At 55.5% G+C, this 12860-nt stretch overlaps 1 protein-coding gene across 6 annotated transcripts in view; it reads left to right on the plus strand.

Annotated features, from left to right (window-relative positions):
- Positions 1-12860, plus strand: part of GDPD5 (glycerophosphodiester phosphodiesterase domain containing 5) — an 85693-nt gene that overhangs the window by 49435 nt on the left and 23398 nt on the right. For 4 of the 6 annotated variants that reach the window (XM_038568603.1, XM_038568605.1, XM_038568604.1 and 1 more), the window contains 3 exons: positions 8604-8707; positions 11733-11826; positions 12428-12487. In XM_038568603.1, coding sequence (XP_038424531.1) covers positions 8604-8707; positions 11733-11826; positions 12428-12487 — 258 coding nt within the window. Of the gene's footprint in view, positions 1-916; positions 1078-5709; positions 5892-8603; positions 8708-11732; positions 11827-12427; positions 12488-12860 lie in introns of those variants that run through there. The other 2 variants (XM_038568601.1, XM_038568602.1) reach the window with 2 other exon arrangements.

Raw genomic sequence — 12860 nt, forward strand, 5'->3', positions numbered from 1 at the left:
CTAAGGCCCCCTAGCTCCTCCACTGCTATCTCCCCATGGGCTGATGCAACCCATGGGATGGGTGCGGAGAGGCAGGGTGCCCTCGGCTGGGCCTAGTTTCATTCTACTGCCTCGTGAGCCCCTCCCAGTGCACCCAGCAGGAGCAGGGGCACACACAAGCCTAATTGCCTGGCTCTCTGTAGCCCAGAAAGATCAATCCGGCCTCTTAGGCTGTCAGGAGCTGGCTGGGGGTGGAGACTCTAATCCCTTTCCCTGCTTGGCCCTAATGCTATAATACATCTCAGACCTCCCCAGGCCACCCCCTCCCCCAAATCTCCTGGGTCAGGGCCAGAGTAATCCCTGCGTGTCTCTCCCCTCCCAGAGCTCCCTGCATCCTTCCCAGCTGACATCTTCCTGGCTTCTCGGGCGCTTCAGTCCCCCCATTTGGCATGTGGCAAGGGTGAAACAGGCTGAGGACTGGAGGACCTGGCATTGCCTGAGATCTAGCCTGTGCGCGGGCAGACTCTGTGGGTAGGCACCCCGCACCACAGTCTCTCTCTCCAGTCCCTGCAGGGCCGTGTGGTGCTGAGGACGGTAAAGCAGACTAGGGACCCCAAGGGCGCTGCAGGGAGCTGAGCTCAGGCACGAGGAAGGAACGCAGGCAGCACCCACCCACGGGGCAAGGGCTGCCTTGGAACAGACTCGAACGCCTAGAAGCGGTGCACGCACATGTGAGGATGTGCCTGCCGTGTGGTACATGAACACGGAAATGATGGCAGACTTCACAAACCGTGCAGGGACAGCTGACGTATCCATTTGGTGGCAGTAAAATTAGATCTCTGCCTCTTACCTCAAACCCAAATAAATTCCAAATGGATTAAAATGTATTTTATTCTATTTTTAAGCTCTTTTTTTCTATTTAGGAAGCACACATTTGTTAGAGAAAATTCAAACAACTTGGAAAGATGGAGAGTAGAAGGAATTCTAATCTTCACGCTTGAGACGAATGGCTTTCCACCCTCTCTCCAGGCACACACACATTCACTTGGAGCCGTAGACAAATGCGTACACAGCCCTGGGTGGATTACAGATTTGAAGGTAAACAACTAAGCCAAGAAATTACCAGGATAAACTAAGAATCATATATATAATCTTGAGCTACCTTTCTTAAACACAATATCAAAGGTAAAACCTATAAAGAAAAAGAGAGGTAGGGGGCATCCCTGGGTGGCTCAGCGGTTTAGCGCCTGCCTTCGGCCCCGGGCGTGATCCTGGAGTCTCCATCTGCCTGTGTCTCTGCCTCTCTCTCTCTGTGTCTCTCATGAATTAATAAATAAAATCTTAAAAAAAAAAAAAGAAAGAAAGAAAAAGAGGGGTAGATTTGACTACATGACAATTAAAAAAATTTTTTTTCTTTAAAGATTTTGTTTATTTGAGAAAGAGAGTGTGTTAGAGGGTACAAGTGGTGGGGGAGAGGCAGAGGAACAAGCAGACTCTCCGCTAAGCCAGGAGCCTGATGTGGGTCTCGATCCCCGGACCCTGAGATCATGTCCTGAGCTGAAGTCAGACACTTAACTAAGCCACCCAGGCACCCTGAAAATTTAAATTTTTATACAAAAAGCATAATAAAAAAATTAAAGTAAAATAATCAAATAAAAGACAATAAACAGTATATAGGAAGATAAATACTCTTATATAGGGAAAGCTTCTATATGCCCAGAGGAAAAGAAGCCAGCTCCCCAAGCAAAAGCTGCCGAGGTGTGTGCCCCAGTCCAGGCTCCCTAACCTGTCATCCCAGCAAGCCCATTCCTTCCAACTCTGCAGCAGACATTTCCTCCTCCAGGAAGCCCTCCAGACCATCCTTCCTCCTCCTGTCATTGGCCCTGTACTCCTGAGAAGCCCATGCTTGCCCCATTTGCCACGTTGATTCCTGGGATTGGAATTGCCTTGCAATCTGTGGGGGTTGCTCAGAGGGGATTCCAGGCCTCCTTCACGTTGCATGGTGCAGGGCTCAGCATGTGTCTAGGGTCACTAAAGAGAGTGGCGGCAAGGAGAGAGGGGAGCTTCTGGGATTTGGTTTGGTATGGGGTGTGAGGTAGAGGTCTAATTTTTTTACCAGATGGATGTCCAGATGTCCTGACATCATCTGTTGGATTCTTCATCGTTTCTGTACTAATTTGCCATGTATTAATCTTGTGTCCTTGCTTCCAGGCTATCCCCCTTCTCTGGGTCTCAGTTTTTCCATTTCGGAACTGGGCCCGTAGAGGATGAGGTGAGATGAGGTCTGAACTCTTTTCTAACTGAAATTCCAGAGTTCCTGGCCTGGCACTGCCTATGACTCACTTGGTGACCTTGGTCCAAGGCTTTGCCCCTCTGAGCCAATTTCCGCCTTGGTCAGACAAGGATAATTACCTGTCCTGCTTGTTGTTGCTCTGGGATAGCTGAAAATGCTGAAGGCACTCAGACCCGAGTGTGAATTCTGGCTTCGCAGGGCTCTGTCCCCCAAAGCCAGCAGTGCAGGGCTAGGAGGGGGCATGGGGCAGCTGCTGTGCCAGGGTCTCCTTCCTTCATCCCTGCCTGCTTCTAGGACAGCAGTCCGCAAAACTGGGCCCGCCCTCTGTCTCCTGCCGACCCTGGCACCAACCCCAGGCCAGGGGCAGGTGAGCTACCGGCTGTCCTCAGCAGCCGGAAAAAATTTGCTGTAGAGCAGGGGGCGGGGGACGTCTTGATCACTGTCTTCACATAATTAAAGGGCTGTCAGATGCGAGATGATAATTATAGGAACGATCGTGGATTTGGTGACTTACAGCTTACATCTGTAATCACATGCGGGCCTGGCAGCCCTCCGTGAGGTAGAGGTGATGTCATCCCTGTGAATGGAGGAGGAAGCTGAGGCTTGGTCCTCAGTGACTGGCCCACAGCCCTGCAGCTAATGGGGAGGAAGGCTGAGAATGAAAATCCAACTCTTGGTCATATCTCTCCCATGCCCTGGCCATTTGACCCCAATATTTCTTGCCCCTTTGCTGGACTTGTTCTGTGTGGTGTCAGAGGACCAGCTGCAGGTGGCAGTTGTGGAGGTAGATGTCAGTGGCACATCAGGGAGGGATGGTGGGACACTCAGGTCCTGCTGCTCTGTGCAGCCTGCCCACCTGCTGTTGTCTCCTCCAAGGCCACCCATTTAGTAGGTGGCCAGTCTGGGATTCGAAGCCCGCGTCCCTGGGCTCCCAAGGCAGTGTGTCCCTATCCGGCTGCTGTCTTAGGAGGAAGAACTTTCTGTCTAGAGGAGGACCATGCAGCATCCAGAGGGCGAGTGCCCATCCCTGGAGCTGCAGGAGCAGAAGCTGGGTGGGCACCTCTCCCGGAGGCTGCAGCGGCAGTCCCTGCCTCGGGGGCGACAGGGGAGATCAGGAGTCCAGCACTGGCTCTGCCATCCTGTGAATCTGAGGTCTGTGGCGGAGCCAAGACTGGAAGGGTCCCCAGGAGCGGGAGCCGTGTCTGTGCGCATCCTGGCAGGGGCCTGAGGGGAGCAGCCAGCTGCAGCTGGGGCCTGGCCCCACACTTCCTGTGTAGGGTTTGTGGCTGCAGCCCCGGGCTGTGTGACTGCCCTTCGCACCCCCCCCCCCCTCCTTCTCATAAGCTCCTTCAGTTTCTCTCTGAATGCAGAAGGCTCTGGAGTGGGCGGGACAGAGATGAAGAGGGGTGAGGAGAAAAGGAGACAATCAGCAGAAGACAGGGAGGAGAAGCAGTGGCCTCTGGGACGCTGGCACACCATTGCTTGGCGCAGGCTGGAGGGACCTGTCTTCCTGGAGGGAGCGTGGGGACAAGCACGGGAGGAGAGGAGGCAGGAGGTGTGGGGCTGAATGCCCTAGGCTCTGGGGCTTGGGCCCCTGGGGTTCTCCCTCAGTCCCCGCTCCCAGCTCCCAGCCAGGGCCTGTCCCCTTCCCCAGCTGCTCTCCCCTCCCCTGTGCCCGCTACTGCCCAGTCAGCTCAGGGACTTCTGACCTTTGTTCTCGGCGGCTGGGGCTCTGAAGGGAAGGGGGCGGAGTATCACAGGAGCTCCTTCCCTTGGTTCCTCGAGGCTGCAGGCTCAGCCTGAGGCTATGTCTGTGTGGGAGGGTGGCCTTGTGCACTGGTGGCCTGAGCCTCCCCGCATCAGGCATGCTCGCACCTTCTTCTGTTCTTCACACCATAACCGAGCACCACCTTATTCTCTGCAGGATGAGGCCAGGGTACACAGACATATTTTAGCCATCCCTGTCCTGAAGGAGTCCCCAGCCCAGGGAACTGTCCCTTTTGAAGCACCTACTGTGTGCCACTTGACATACATCACCTCATTTAATATCACCCCTCCAAGGTAGGGGGTTATTCTTCCCATTTTACAGATGAGGAAACTGAGGCTCAGAGGGGTTAACTGGCCCAAGGGGCAGAGACTGGTCCATCTGCTTCCAGAGCCCAGGCTCTTTCCATGTCCAAATTTCAGAATATGATTGAGGGCCAAGTTGGTGGGTACCAAGAGTCTGTGCAGAAGTGCTCAGGGAAAGGAAGTCTTCAAGGGCTGAGGGATGGAAGTGCTTGCTGAAGGAGGGGGTTTGGCCTCAGGTGGAGCCCGGAGAGACAGGAGCAAGGAATTGCAGGGGACCAGGCTGACCTGGGGCTACTATACTAGGTCCCAGCTGGCAGGGCCAGCTCTCAAAGGAACCTGCAGACCGCTGCCTCCTGTCAGGACACCTGGGTTCAATCCCACCTCCATCTTCCCCTTCTAGATGACCTTGGCCATGTTGCTCAATCTCTGACTCCTCTCTACTTACCCATATTTGAGCCTTTGTGCAAATTAGCAAAAGGCTCCCCTTCTCCAGGACTATGTCCAGCATCCGCTGGAAAGGGGCCATGAGAAATCTATATACCAATGGTAAGTATGATGCGAGAGCCACTTCTTAGTGCTGGGGTCCGCAGCTCCCTCAGCTCTGTGTGCTGGCCCTTCTCATTTGCTCTGGATGGGGATAAAAACCCACAAGTAGAGAGCCCCAGGCCCTGTGCAGGCAGGAGGAAGTCAGGGAGGGCCGGTGGGTCCACATCCCTCCCAGCTGGCCATGACCTCAGAGCTCAGACCTCCTGGGAGGTAGCCCAGGCCTCTCTCCTGTGGGGGCCCCGACAAAGGACCTTTAGTGCCCTTCAGAGCCTCTCTGTTGGTGGAGCTGCTGCCCGCCCCTTCCTCCACCAGTGCTTGGCCTTCCCCTCCCATTTCTTCCAGCCCTTCCCCCACATCCAGGTTTTTCCTCCGATTGTTCTTACAGCGATCTGCTGCCTCCCCACTGGGGTTGGGCCTCTTCATCCCCATCTACGGGCTCCCTGTGGCCATAGGCCCCCCAGCTTCAGGCTCCCAAGAGTCTCATCTCTAGGTGGCCCCCACCCCCAGCTCCTGCCTGGTTCTGATCCTTAGGCCTGGCCTCCATCTCTGCCAGACCCTGGGTGCCTCACCCACTTGCCAGCTCAAATTTTCTCATCTGGGCCGGTGTCCAGCTTCATTAGGGTAGCTCTACATTCTTGCCGTCCCTCCTGCCCTGCTGTCAGGATCTGGCCAGGTGGGGACAGTGGCCTTAGTGCGCAGGGCCCCCCAACACCCATGGTCTTCCTGGCCACCTGCCAGAATTGCCCCTGGGGCCCGCGTCACACCTCGCCTGGCCAGCACCTGTAGGAGGTTCTCTAACATGCCACTGTCCCAAATTCCAGACTGCTTGCCTGGGACTGGACCCATCATGGGCTGGGGCTCACCCTTCACCCAGAGCCCTCGCAGAACCTTGTTGCTGGCCAGACGTGCAGCAGCCTTGCCCCTGCTGAAGTGGAGCAAGCTCTACGGACAGACAGCCGCTCACTGCTGCCAGCTGGGGGTCCCCTCTGTCGGGGGTGGGATGGTAAGCCCCCGGTGAAATCTCTCCTGGGTGACATCCTCATGCTGGAGCTGGAGAAAGGGTCTTTTCTCACCTACCATTTCACTATCAAAACTTGCTTAGGTTCCCTCCCTACCCTGGGACTATGAAGACCCCCCCTCCCCCCCCCAGATCTGGAAGGTGCTTACAGTACAGCAGAGGAGACTGGCACATAGGGACAGTTACAGAACCGTGGGGTCTGTGCCAGGACAGGGAGGCCAGGGCTGTGGAACCTCCGTGGAGAGGAGATTCACCCTGCCGGGACAGGGAATGCCTTGGGAGGAGGAATTGCCTTCTAAATGGAGGGAATGGTTTGTGCAGAAGCATGGGGCTTGAAAGAGCCTGTTTGAGGAACTGCGGGTGATTTGGTGCCTGGGCTGGAAAGTGCCTGTTAGGGGGCAGAGGTGACGGCTAAAGCCAGCGAGATTCCTGAGCTGGGGCATGACATGACCAGAGGTGGATCAGTCTTGGAAGACCGATGTTTAAGCTGGCCTGGGACCAGCCAGCTGCACTCTGCAGGAATGGGGGTGAATGAATTCTTAGTTACGAGCAAATAAGGACTGGAGGCAGCAAGAGGGACTTTGAGAAAGTCAAGGCCTGGGGGATGCTAGGTCAGCTGGGCTGGGGATGCTGGCTCAGACGTGGCATCCCACAGCCCTCAGCCCCACGGCTGAACTGTGGCTCCTTTCTGTTCCCCTGAATGGTCCCAGCCACGCAGGTTGTTTGGTGGCTGTCAGGGTTCCCATGCTCCAGGACGGCCCATGGCTTGCCCTGCCTCTATCTGGGGTTTCTCCACTCCCGAGCAAGGCTGAGCCTCGTGGGCCTGGAGCTGGGGCTCGTGCCATCCTCTGTCTGGGTGGGACAGACGCAAGTGGTCTACTGTCTGAGAAGCCACCCACCACCACCTGCTGGAAAGCTGGTTTCAGGGAGTTGTCACCTCTACATCTGTTTATGTGCAAAGTGGGGCAAAGCAAGGCAGCCTGGCTTTGTACATGACGGTGAGCGGAGGAGGCTGCTTTAACTGTCACCCAAGCTCGGACCCCCTTGCCCAGGCCTAGGCATGGAGTGGGTGCTCAGTGTGGATCATCATGGCTCTTCTGGGTCTAAGGGCCTTTCCCAACATGCTGGGAGAGGCAGAGCGTGCTTGAAGATGCACTGCTAGAGCACTGACCGTGCGGGCCTGGTTCTGAGAACATGGCTTGTATTATCTTATTTGATCCTCAAATCGACCCCACGGTGTCAGTACTACTACTCTCCTCACCACACACACGAATAAACTAGGCACAGTGGGGTTACATCAGCTTGTAATGCCTGAGGTCATACGGCTTGTAAGTGGTAAATGGGGAGTCTGGCTCCAGACACTGTATGTATAACCGCTCCACTGCGGTGTCTCTTGGTGGCATGGGATGGAGGTGTCCTGGGCAGTGAATGAACTTTCCCTCCTCTTATACGTGTGTTCCTGCCTACAGTCATAAATTGTAAGGGAGTGTCCTTGTAGATCACACAGTCATTTGGGAGACACGGTCACAGGAGAGGACCACGGTGCACAGGGCATGAGTTTAGAGACAGATGCACTGATGCCGTGGGTGGCAGAGGTGGAGTCCAGGAAATAAGCAAATAAGCCAGGGTGCAGTGACTCTTCCAGGGTGAGGGAACTGGTTGGGGAAGGGGATGCAGCTGGGGGGGTGAGGGGAGCACCCCCAGAGGGACCTCCCTACCTGGCTAAGCAGTGAGGAGCGCCATCAAGAGGTTACACCAGGGTTAGAACCATGCCTCTGGGCTAGAAGGATCAAAGAAGCCTAGGGGAGCTGCAGGGAGCTTGCAAGGGTTCTGGGCAGTGGCCAGGCAAGAGATGCCTGGGCCACCCAAGCCCTGCAGTCCCCCAAGGTTCTTTTCTGCACTGACTTCCCCTCAAAGGCTGTTGGATTGTTCTGATGATCTCAGCAGTTTCCCAGAGAGCAGGATGTTCCCAGCTTGTTGTGCTTCTGAGATAAGGGGACAGACGAAAGCAGGGATAAACCTGAGGGCCCAGCCGGAAGTGCCTGCAGACCTCTCCGGAAGCAGCAATGGGGGGGGGGGGGGGAGGGACCCCATCCCTGCAGGAACGGGAGTGGGGAGGGGATGGCTACATGGCCCAGCCCTGAGGGGCTGACACCTGGTGGTGGTGGGGGGAACACAATGCTTCAAGTCCAGAGACTGGGGTGCTGGTCTTTAATCCTCTGCTTCCTTGCTGTGTGACTAGGGCAAGTTGCTTCACCTCTCTGAGCCTCAGTGAGTTTGAGTAGCATCAGGCAGGGGTGAGAAGCAACGCCTACACTGTAGGTGTGTGTGAGAAGGGAAGGAGGTGAGGGATGTAACCTCACAGGCTGCAGAGGACCATGCTGGTGCCAAGGCTTAGGGCACATGTGGCCTTTGCTCCTGGGGGCCATCACCAGAATGGGGAAGCTGGTGCACCCTGGAAAGGCTTCAGCCAAAGAGGAACAGAAGACCCCTGGGGCAGACCCCTAATGCTGCTCCTAGCTCCCTACTATTTTGGGTGTTGGGCAGGTCCCCACCAGGATGAATAGGGTAGAAGCAATCCCTGCTTGGCAGGTTTAGCTATAAAGGGGGAGGTCAGAAGAACATTCTAGGTGGGAGGTGGCCCAAGGGGCCAGCCGCTGACCTCACTTGTCTCCTTTCCTTGCTCTGCTCTTCCAGTGGGAACGCCTCTGGTTCCTGCTCCTCACCTTCACCTTCGGCCTCACACTCACCTGGCTCTACTTCTGGTGGGAAGTGCACAATGACTACGATGAATTCAACTGGTGAGTGGGTATGGGGTGGACAGGGGACATGGGGGCCTGGACCTTGGGCTGGAACTGGGGGGCTTTGGTTTGAACCTGTCTCCCAGGCTGGGCCCCAGAGCTTGTGTATGCCTTTTGGGGACAGGGTGATCCTCTGGAAAGCACAAAGGCCTTGCAGGAGCTGAGGGCCACTGGGGAGAACAGGGAACTCTTTCCTGCTGAGCTGTCATGGAAAATAGGAACAGGAGGCTGGGGCAGGGCTCAGCCCAGGTCTGGGGTCTCTGGACCTCATTGTGGACAAGAATCCCAAGGCCCAGAAAGGCCAGGGCCTCGGCAGAGGAGGTGACCCCAGCCCCCAGGCATCCGAAATCCCTAAGCAGGACCTTGGGCAGGGCTAGCAGATGCTACGGTTCTAGGATAGCTCAGCACTCCTCAGGTCCAAGGGCAGGGCCATCTGAGGCTGGTACCAGAGCACCAGGGTACTTGCTTCTTCCTCACCGCCTCCGCTGCCTACCTTTGTCAGACAGTGAAGAGCACAGGAAGGGGGTAAGTTCCCTGGGTTCTGGTGGGGAACTCCTCCACTGACAGGCATGGAAACGGAGGCCCCAGGTCACACAGCCAGTGGGAGCCGACGTGGGGCTTGGAAGCCAGGCCTCCTCACTCTCCATCCTGTTGAAAGTTCAGCTCAGTTCACTGTGACCATGAGCACACTAAGTTGAGCCCCTCTTAGGCTCAGTTTCCTCTTCTGTAAAATGGGATAACTCCACTGTCATAAGGTCTTTCTGAGGATGAAAAGAGATGATGACCATACGAGGGCCCAGAGCTCCACATCACCCTCAGGGCTGCTTCCAGGAAGGCCAGAGCTCCAGCTGGAAGGTGGCCATGAGGTTAGAATTTGGGATTTCCAGGACTCTGGGCTTCTGAAGTGCTGTGGTTCTAGGATTCTGAGATGATCCTAAGATGCCATTAGTGGAATCTGGGCATCCACTCGCCTCTGCATGGCACAAGGCTGTGCCCCTGTTATTAATGAGCACAATAAAGGATGTGCCGCTGTCCCCCTGCAGCCTGGCAAGATGAGCCTGAGTCACAGAGGTGGCCTCTGGCCTTTATTAAATGCCATAAATCAATTATTCATCCTCACAGATACCCAAAGCACTGTTGTGCATAAATGGAAACATTCCCTGCTGGCCCTCCACTGCAGACTTTGGACTGGGCTGAACTGGCGGGCTGTTTCCTGGGAGCTCGTCCGGTCTACCCCCATCATGTACAGATGGGGAAACTAAGGCCCAGAGAGGGCAGGACTCACCTGTGGCCACAAAACCAGTTAGTGCCAAAGTAGTTTGAGGACCGTCTGAGGAGACTGAAGCTCAGAGAGGTTACGTAAACTTTCCAAAGTCACACAGCAAGAGGCAGGCAGGGACCTGAGCGTGGCTGACTGGATCACACTGTCCACAGAACTACCTCCCTCTGCCTAGAGTGAGCGCCCCGTCACTGGGCAGCTCAAGCAGAGCACAGGTGCCTGCCCTGTTGGGGAGGCTGCAGGGGGAAGGCCTGGGACTTAGTGATGGCCTCAAGACCCGTAGCTCCCTCAGCCTGTCCTCTCAGTTTGTTGGAGTTGGTGCTGGGATTCAGGAGACCCGGGCCCGGCCCTCCTGGTCTCGACAGCATCTGGGGATGGTTCACACAAGTGAGAGGACATGAGCAAGAGGCAGGTGGTGAGGGCTGGATGCAGAGAGCCAGGGAGGGGGCCGTGTGGGCGCTGCTCTCCAGGAGGGCTCCCTGCCAAAAGTGAGAGACAAGTGTCACCAAACAGCTCTCAGGAGTCATTCCCAAGGAGCAGGTCCTGCCCTTCTTTGGGCCTCAGTTTCTCCAGCTGTATGGTGAGAAGGGTGCACTCAGTGGTCTTCTAAGCAGCAGATTTTCACCTGCAACTGAGGATGAGGGTCAGGGAAGGGCAGGTGCCCCAGAGTGTCCTCCTGGTGTCTCCTCCCAGCCCCTTGCCCAGGCCAAAGGTGGCAGCAGGCTGGAAAGCACCTGGGGCCGGCTCACATTCTCTGACTACTCTGGGTGAACTGCTGTCTTCTCTGAGCTTCAGTGTCCCCAGCTGTCCAGGGAGGATGCAGGTGGCTCAGTCTTTCTGGAGAGCAGCTCAGCAGTAGCTCTCAGGAGCCTTAAAAAGTTCATTCCCTTTGGCCTATGATTCTATTTGTAGGAGCCTAAGAAAATAATAGAGCTATATGCAAAATTTTCTTTTTTGTGTTCATTTATAAGAGTGAATCATTGCAATCTGTTTTCATTAGTAGAAAGTTGACTACATATGGCACATTAATTCAGCAGACACATGGCTTTTCAAAAATCACATTTCCTTGGGATTTTTACTGACATCAGTAAATTCTTGTGTTAATAATGAGAAGAGAACTGACTGAGTACTACCACGTGCCTTGCCTCCTTTCGTGCTCTAGAAGCCCCGTGAAGGACACTTTGTTCTCTCCAGCCTACAGATGAAGAAGCTAAGGCTCAGAGAAGTCCGGGATTCTGATTTATCAATCCTAAGACCCCCAGACTTTCACGTTTTAGCATCGAAATTAAGATGAATGTCACAGTCAATGGCATCTTAGAATCAGGGAAGCCTGTCACCTCTGCAGGCCAGTAAGAGGCAGAGAGTGGGGATCTGAACCCTCTGCACCTCCCTCCGAAACCCAAGCTGAGCATGTGCTGGACATGGCAAGGTCCTGGCTTTGCTATTTTATAAATATATAACCATGGGAAACCCACTGGAAGAAAAGTATGCAAAGTCTTGCTAATGGTTACTCCTGGGCTGCAGAAATATGGAGAACTGTTGTTTTCTTCTTTATGCTTCTTGGCCTGCCCCGGGGTCCATTGTGAGCCCTGGACAGGCCTGACCGGTGAGCACGGAGACTGTGATATCATTACTGAGAGGTCCAAGGCCTGGTCACTGAGGCTGGCTGTGAGCGCTGACGGCCTGCTGCCCCAGGGGAGCCTCCTGGTTCCCTGGTGCAGGTCTGACCTCTTCTCCTCCTGGCAGGTACCTCTACAACCGCATGGGCTACTGGAGTGACTGGTCCGTGCCCATCCTCATGACCACAGCTGCCGCCTTCACCTACATCGCGGGCCTCCTGGTACGTGGGGCTGTCCCAGAGGGCGGGCAGCCCTGCTCCCAGGGGGAGGGAGGCGGCTTGCACGGGCCAATGGAGGGTTACCCTGGTCTAAAGGGGGAAGCTGGCTTTTTCCCAGAGCCCCTTAGCCTGCTGCACCTCTGGGGTGGGAGGTCATCTTGCTTTTGCCCCATCCTGGAACGTCTTCCTCCTGACCCAGTGAGAACCTTCTTTCTGTTAGGGCCCACTGCAGACTGTCTCTTCCAGAAACTTCTCCCAATTCTCTATTCCCTCAGACTCAGGTCAATTCCCATGCTGGGCTGGGGGCTTTCTGGGGATGAGGCTCAAGTCTGCTTCAGAACCCTGGGGCCTCAAACTCCTAAAACATTTACCGGGCAGCCCAAGTGCAGCAGGGTCCAGTGACCTCTTGAGGAAGAAATTGTAGGGGAGGAGGAGCCTAGGGGCCTAGAATAACCTGGGAGGTGGCCAGGCTTGGGCTGGGACTGAGCATTCCCACTGCCTGCCCCACTGCAGTTTGTTGACTGGCGAAGGGCATGTGGGAACCAGCAAAAACCTTCGGGTCCCACATGGTACCTGACTGCTACCCTGTGGGCCCCATCCTCAGGTCCTAGCACTATGTCACATCGCCGTGGGGCAGCAGATGAACCTCCATTGGCTGCACAAGGTAAGGGCAACCTCCATGGGGGCTGGGAGACGGAAGGGGGGCTGCAGGCTGCGGCAGCAGAGGAAGAGCTTGGACACGCCATCCTTCCTCCTTGGAAGGAGGCCATCCCTCCTCTGGATTGCCCTTACAGTCGTTCAGACAGCTACCAGAGCACTCACTCTGTAGCTGGCACTGTTCTCATAGGTTGGCTGATGTTAACTCATTTAACCCTCATGGTAACCCTATGATGGAGGGACTTATCATTCCATCTTGCAGCTGGAAAGACTGAGGTACCATGAGTTTAAGAAACTTGCTCAGGGTCTCCCACTTATTAGGATCCTGGCTCTGTAGCTGCCAATTGGCCAGCACAGGTCACAGCCCCAGCCCCCACCCT

Source organism: Canis lupus, chromosome 21 (assembly GCF_011100685.1).
Source record: "Canis lupus familiaris isolate Mischka breed German Shepherd chromosome 21, alternate assembly UU_Cfam_GSD_1.0, whole genome shotgun sequence".
Lineage (NCBI taxonomy): Eukaryota > Metazoa > Chordata > Mammalia > Carnivora > Canidae > Canis > Canis lupus.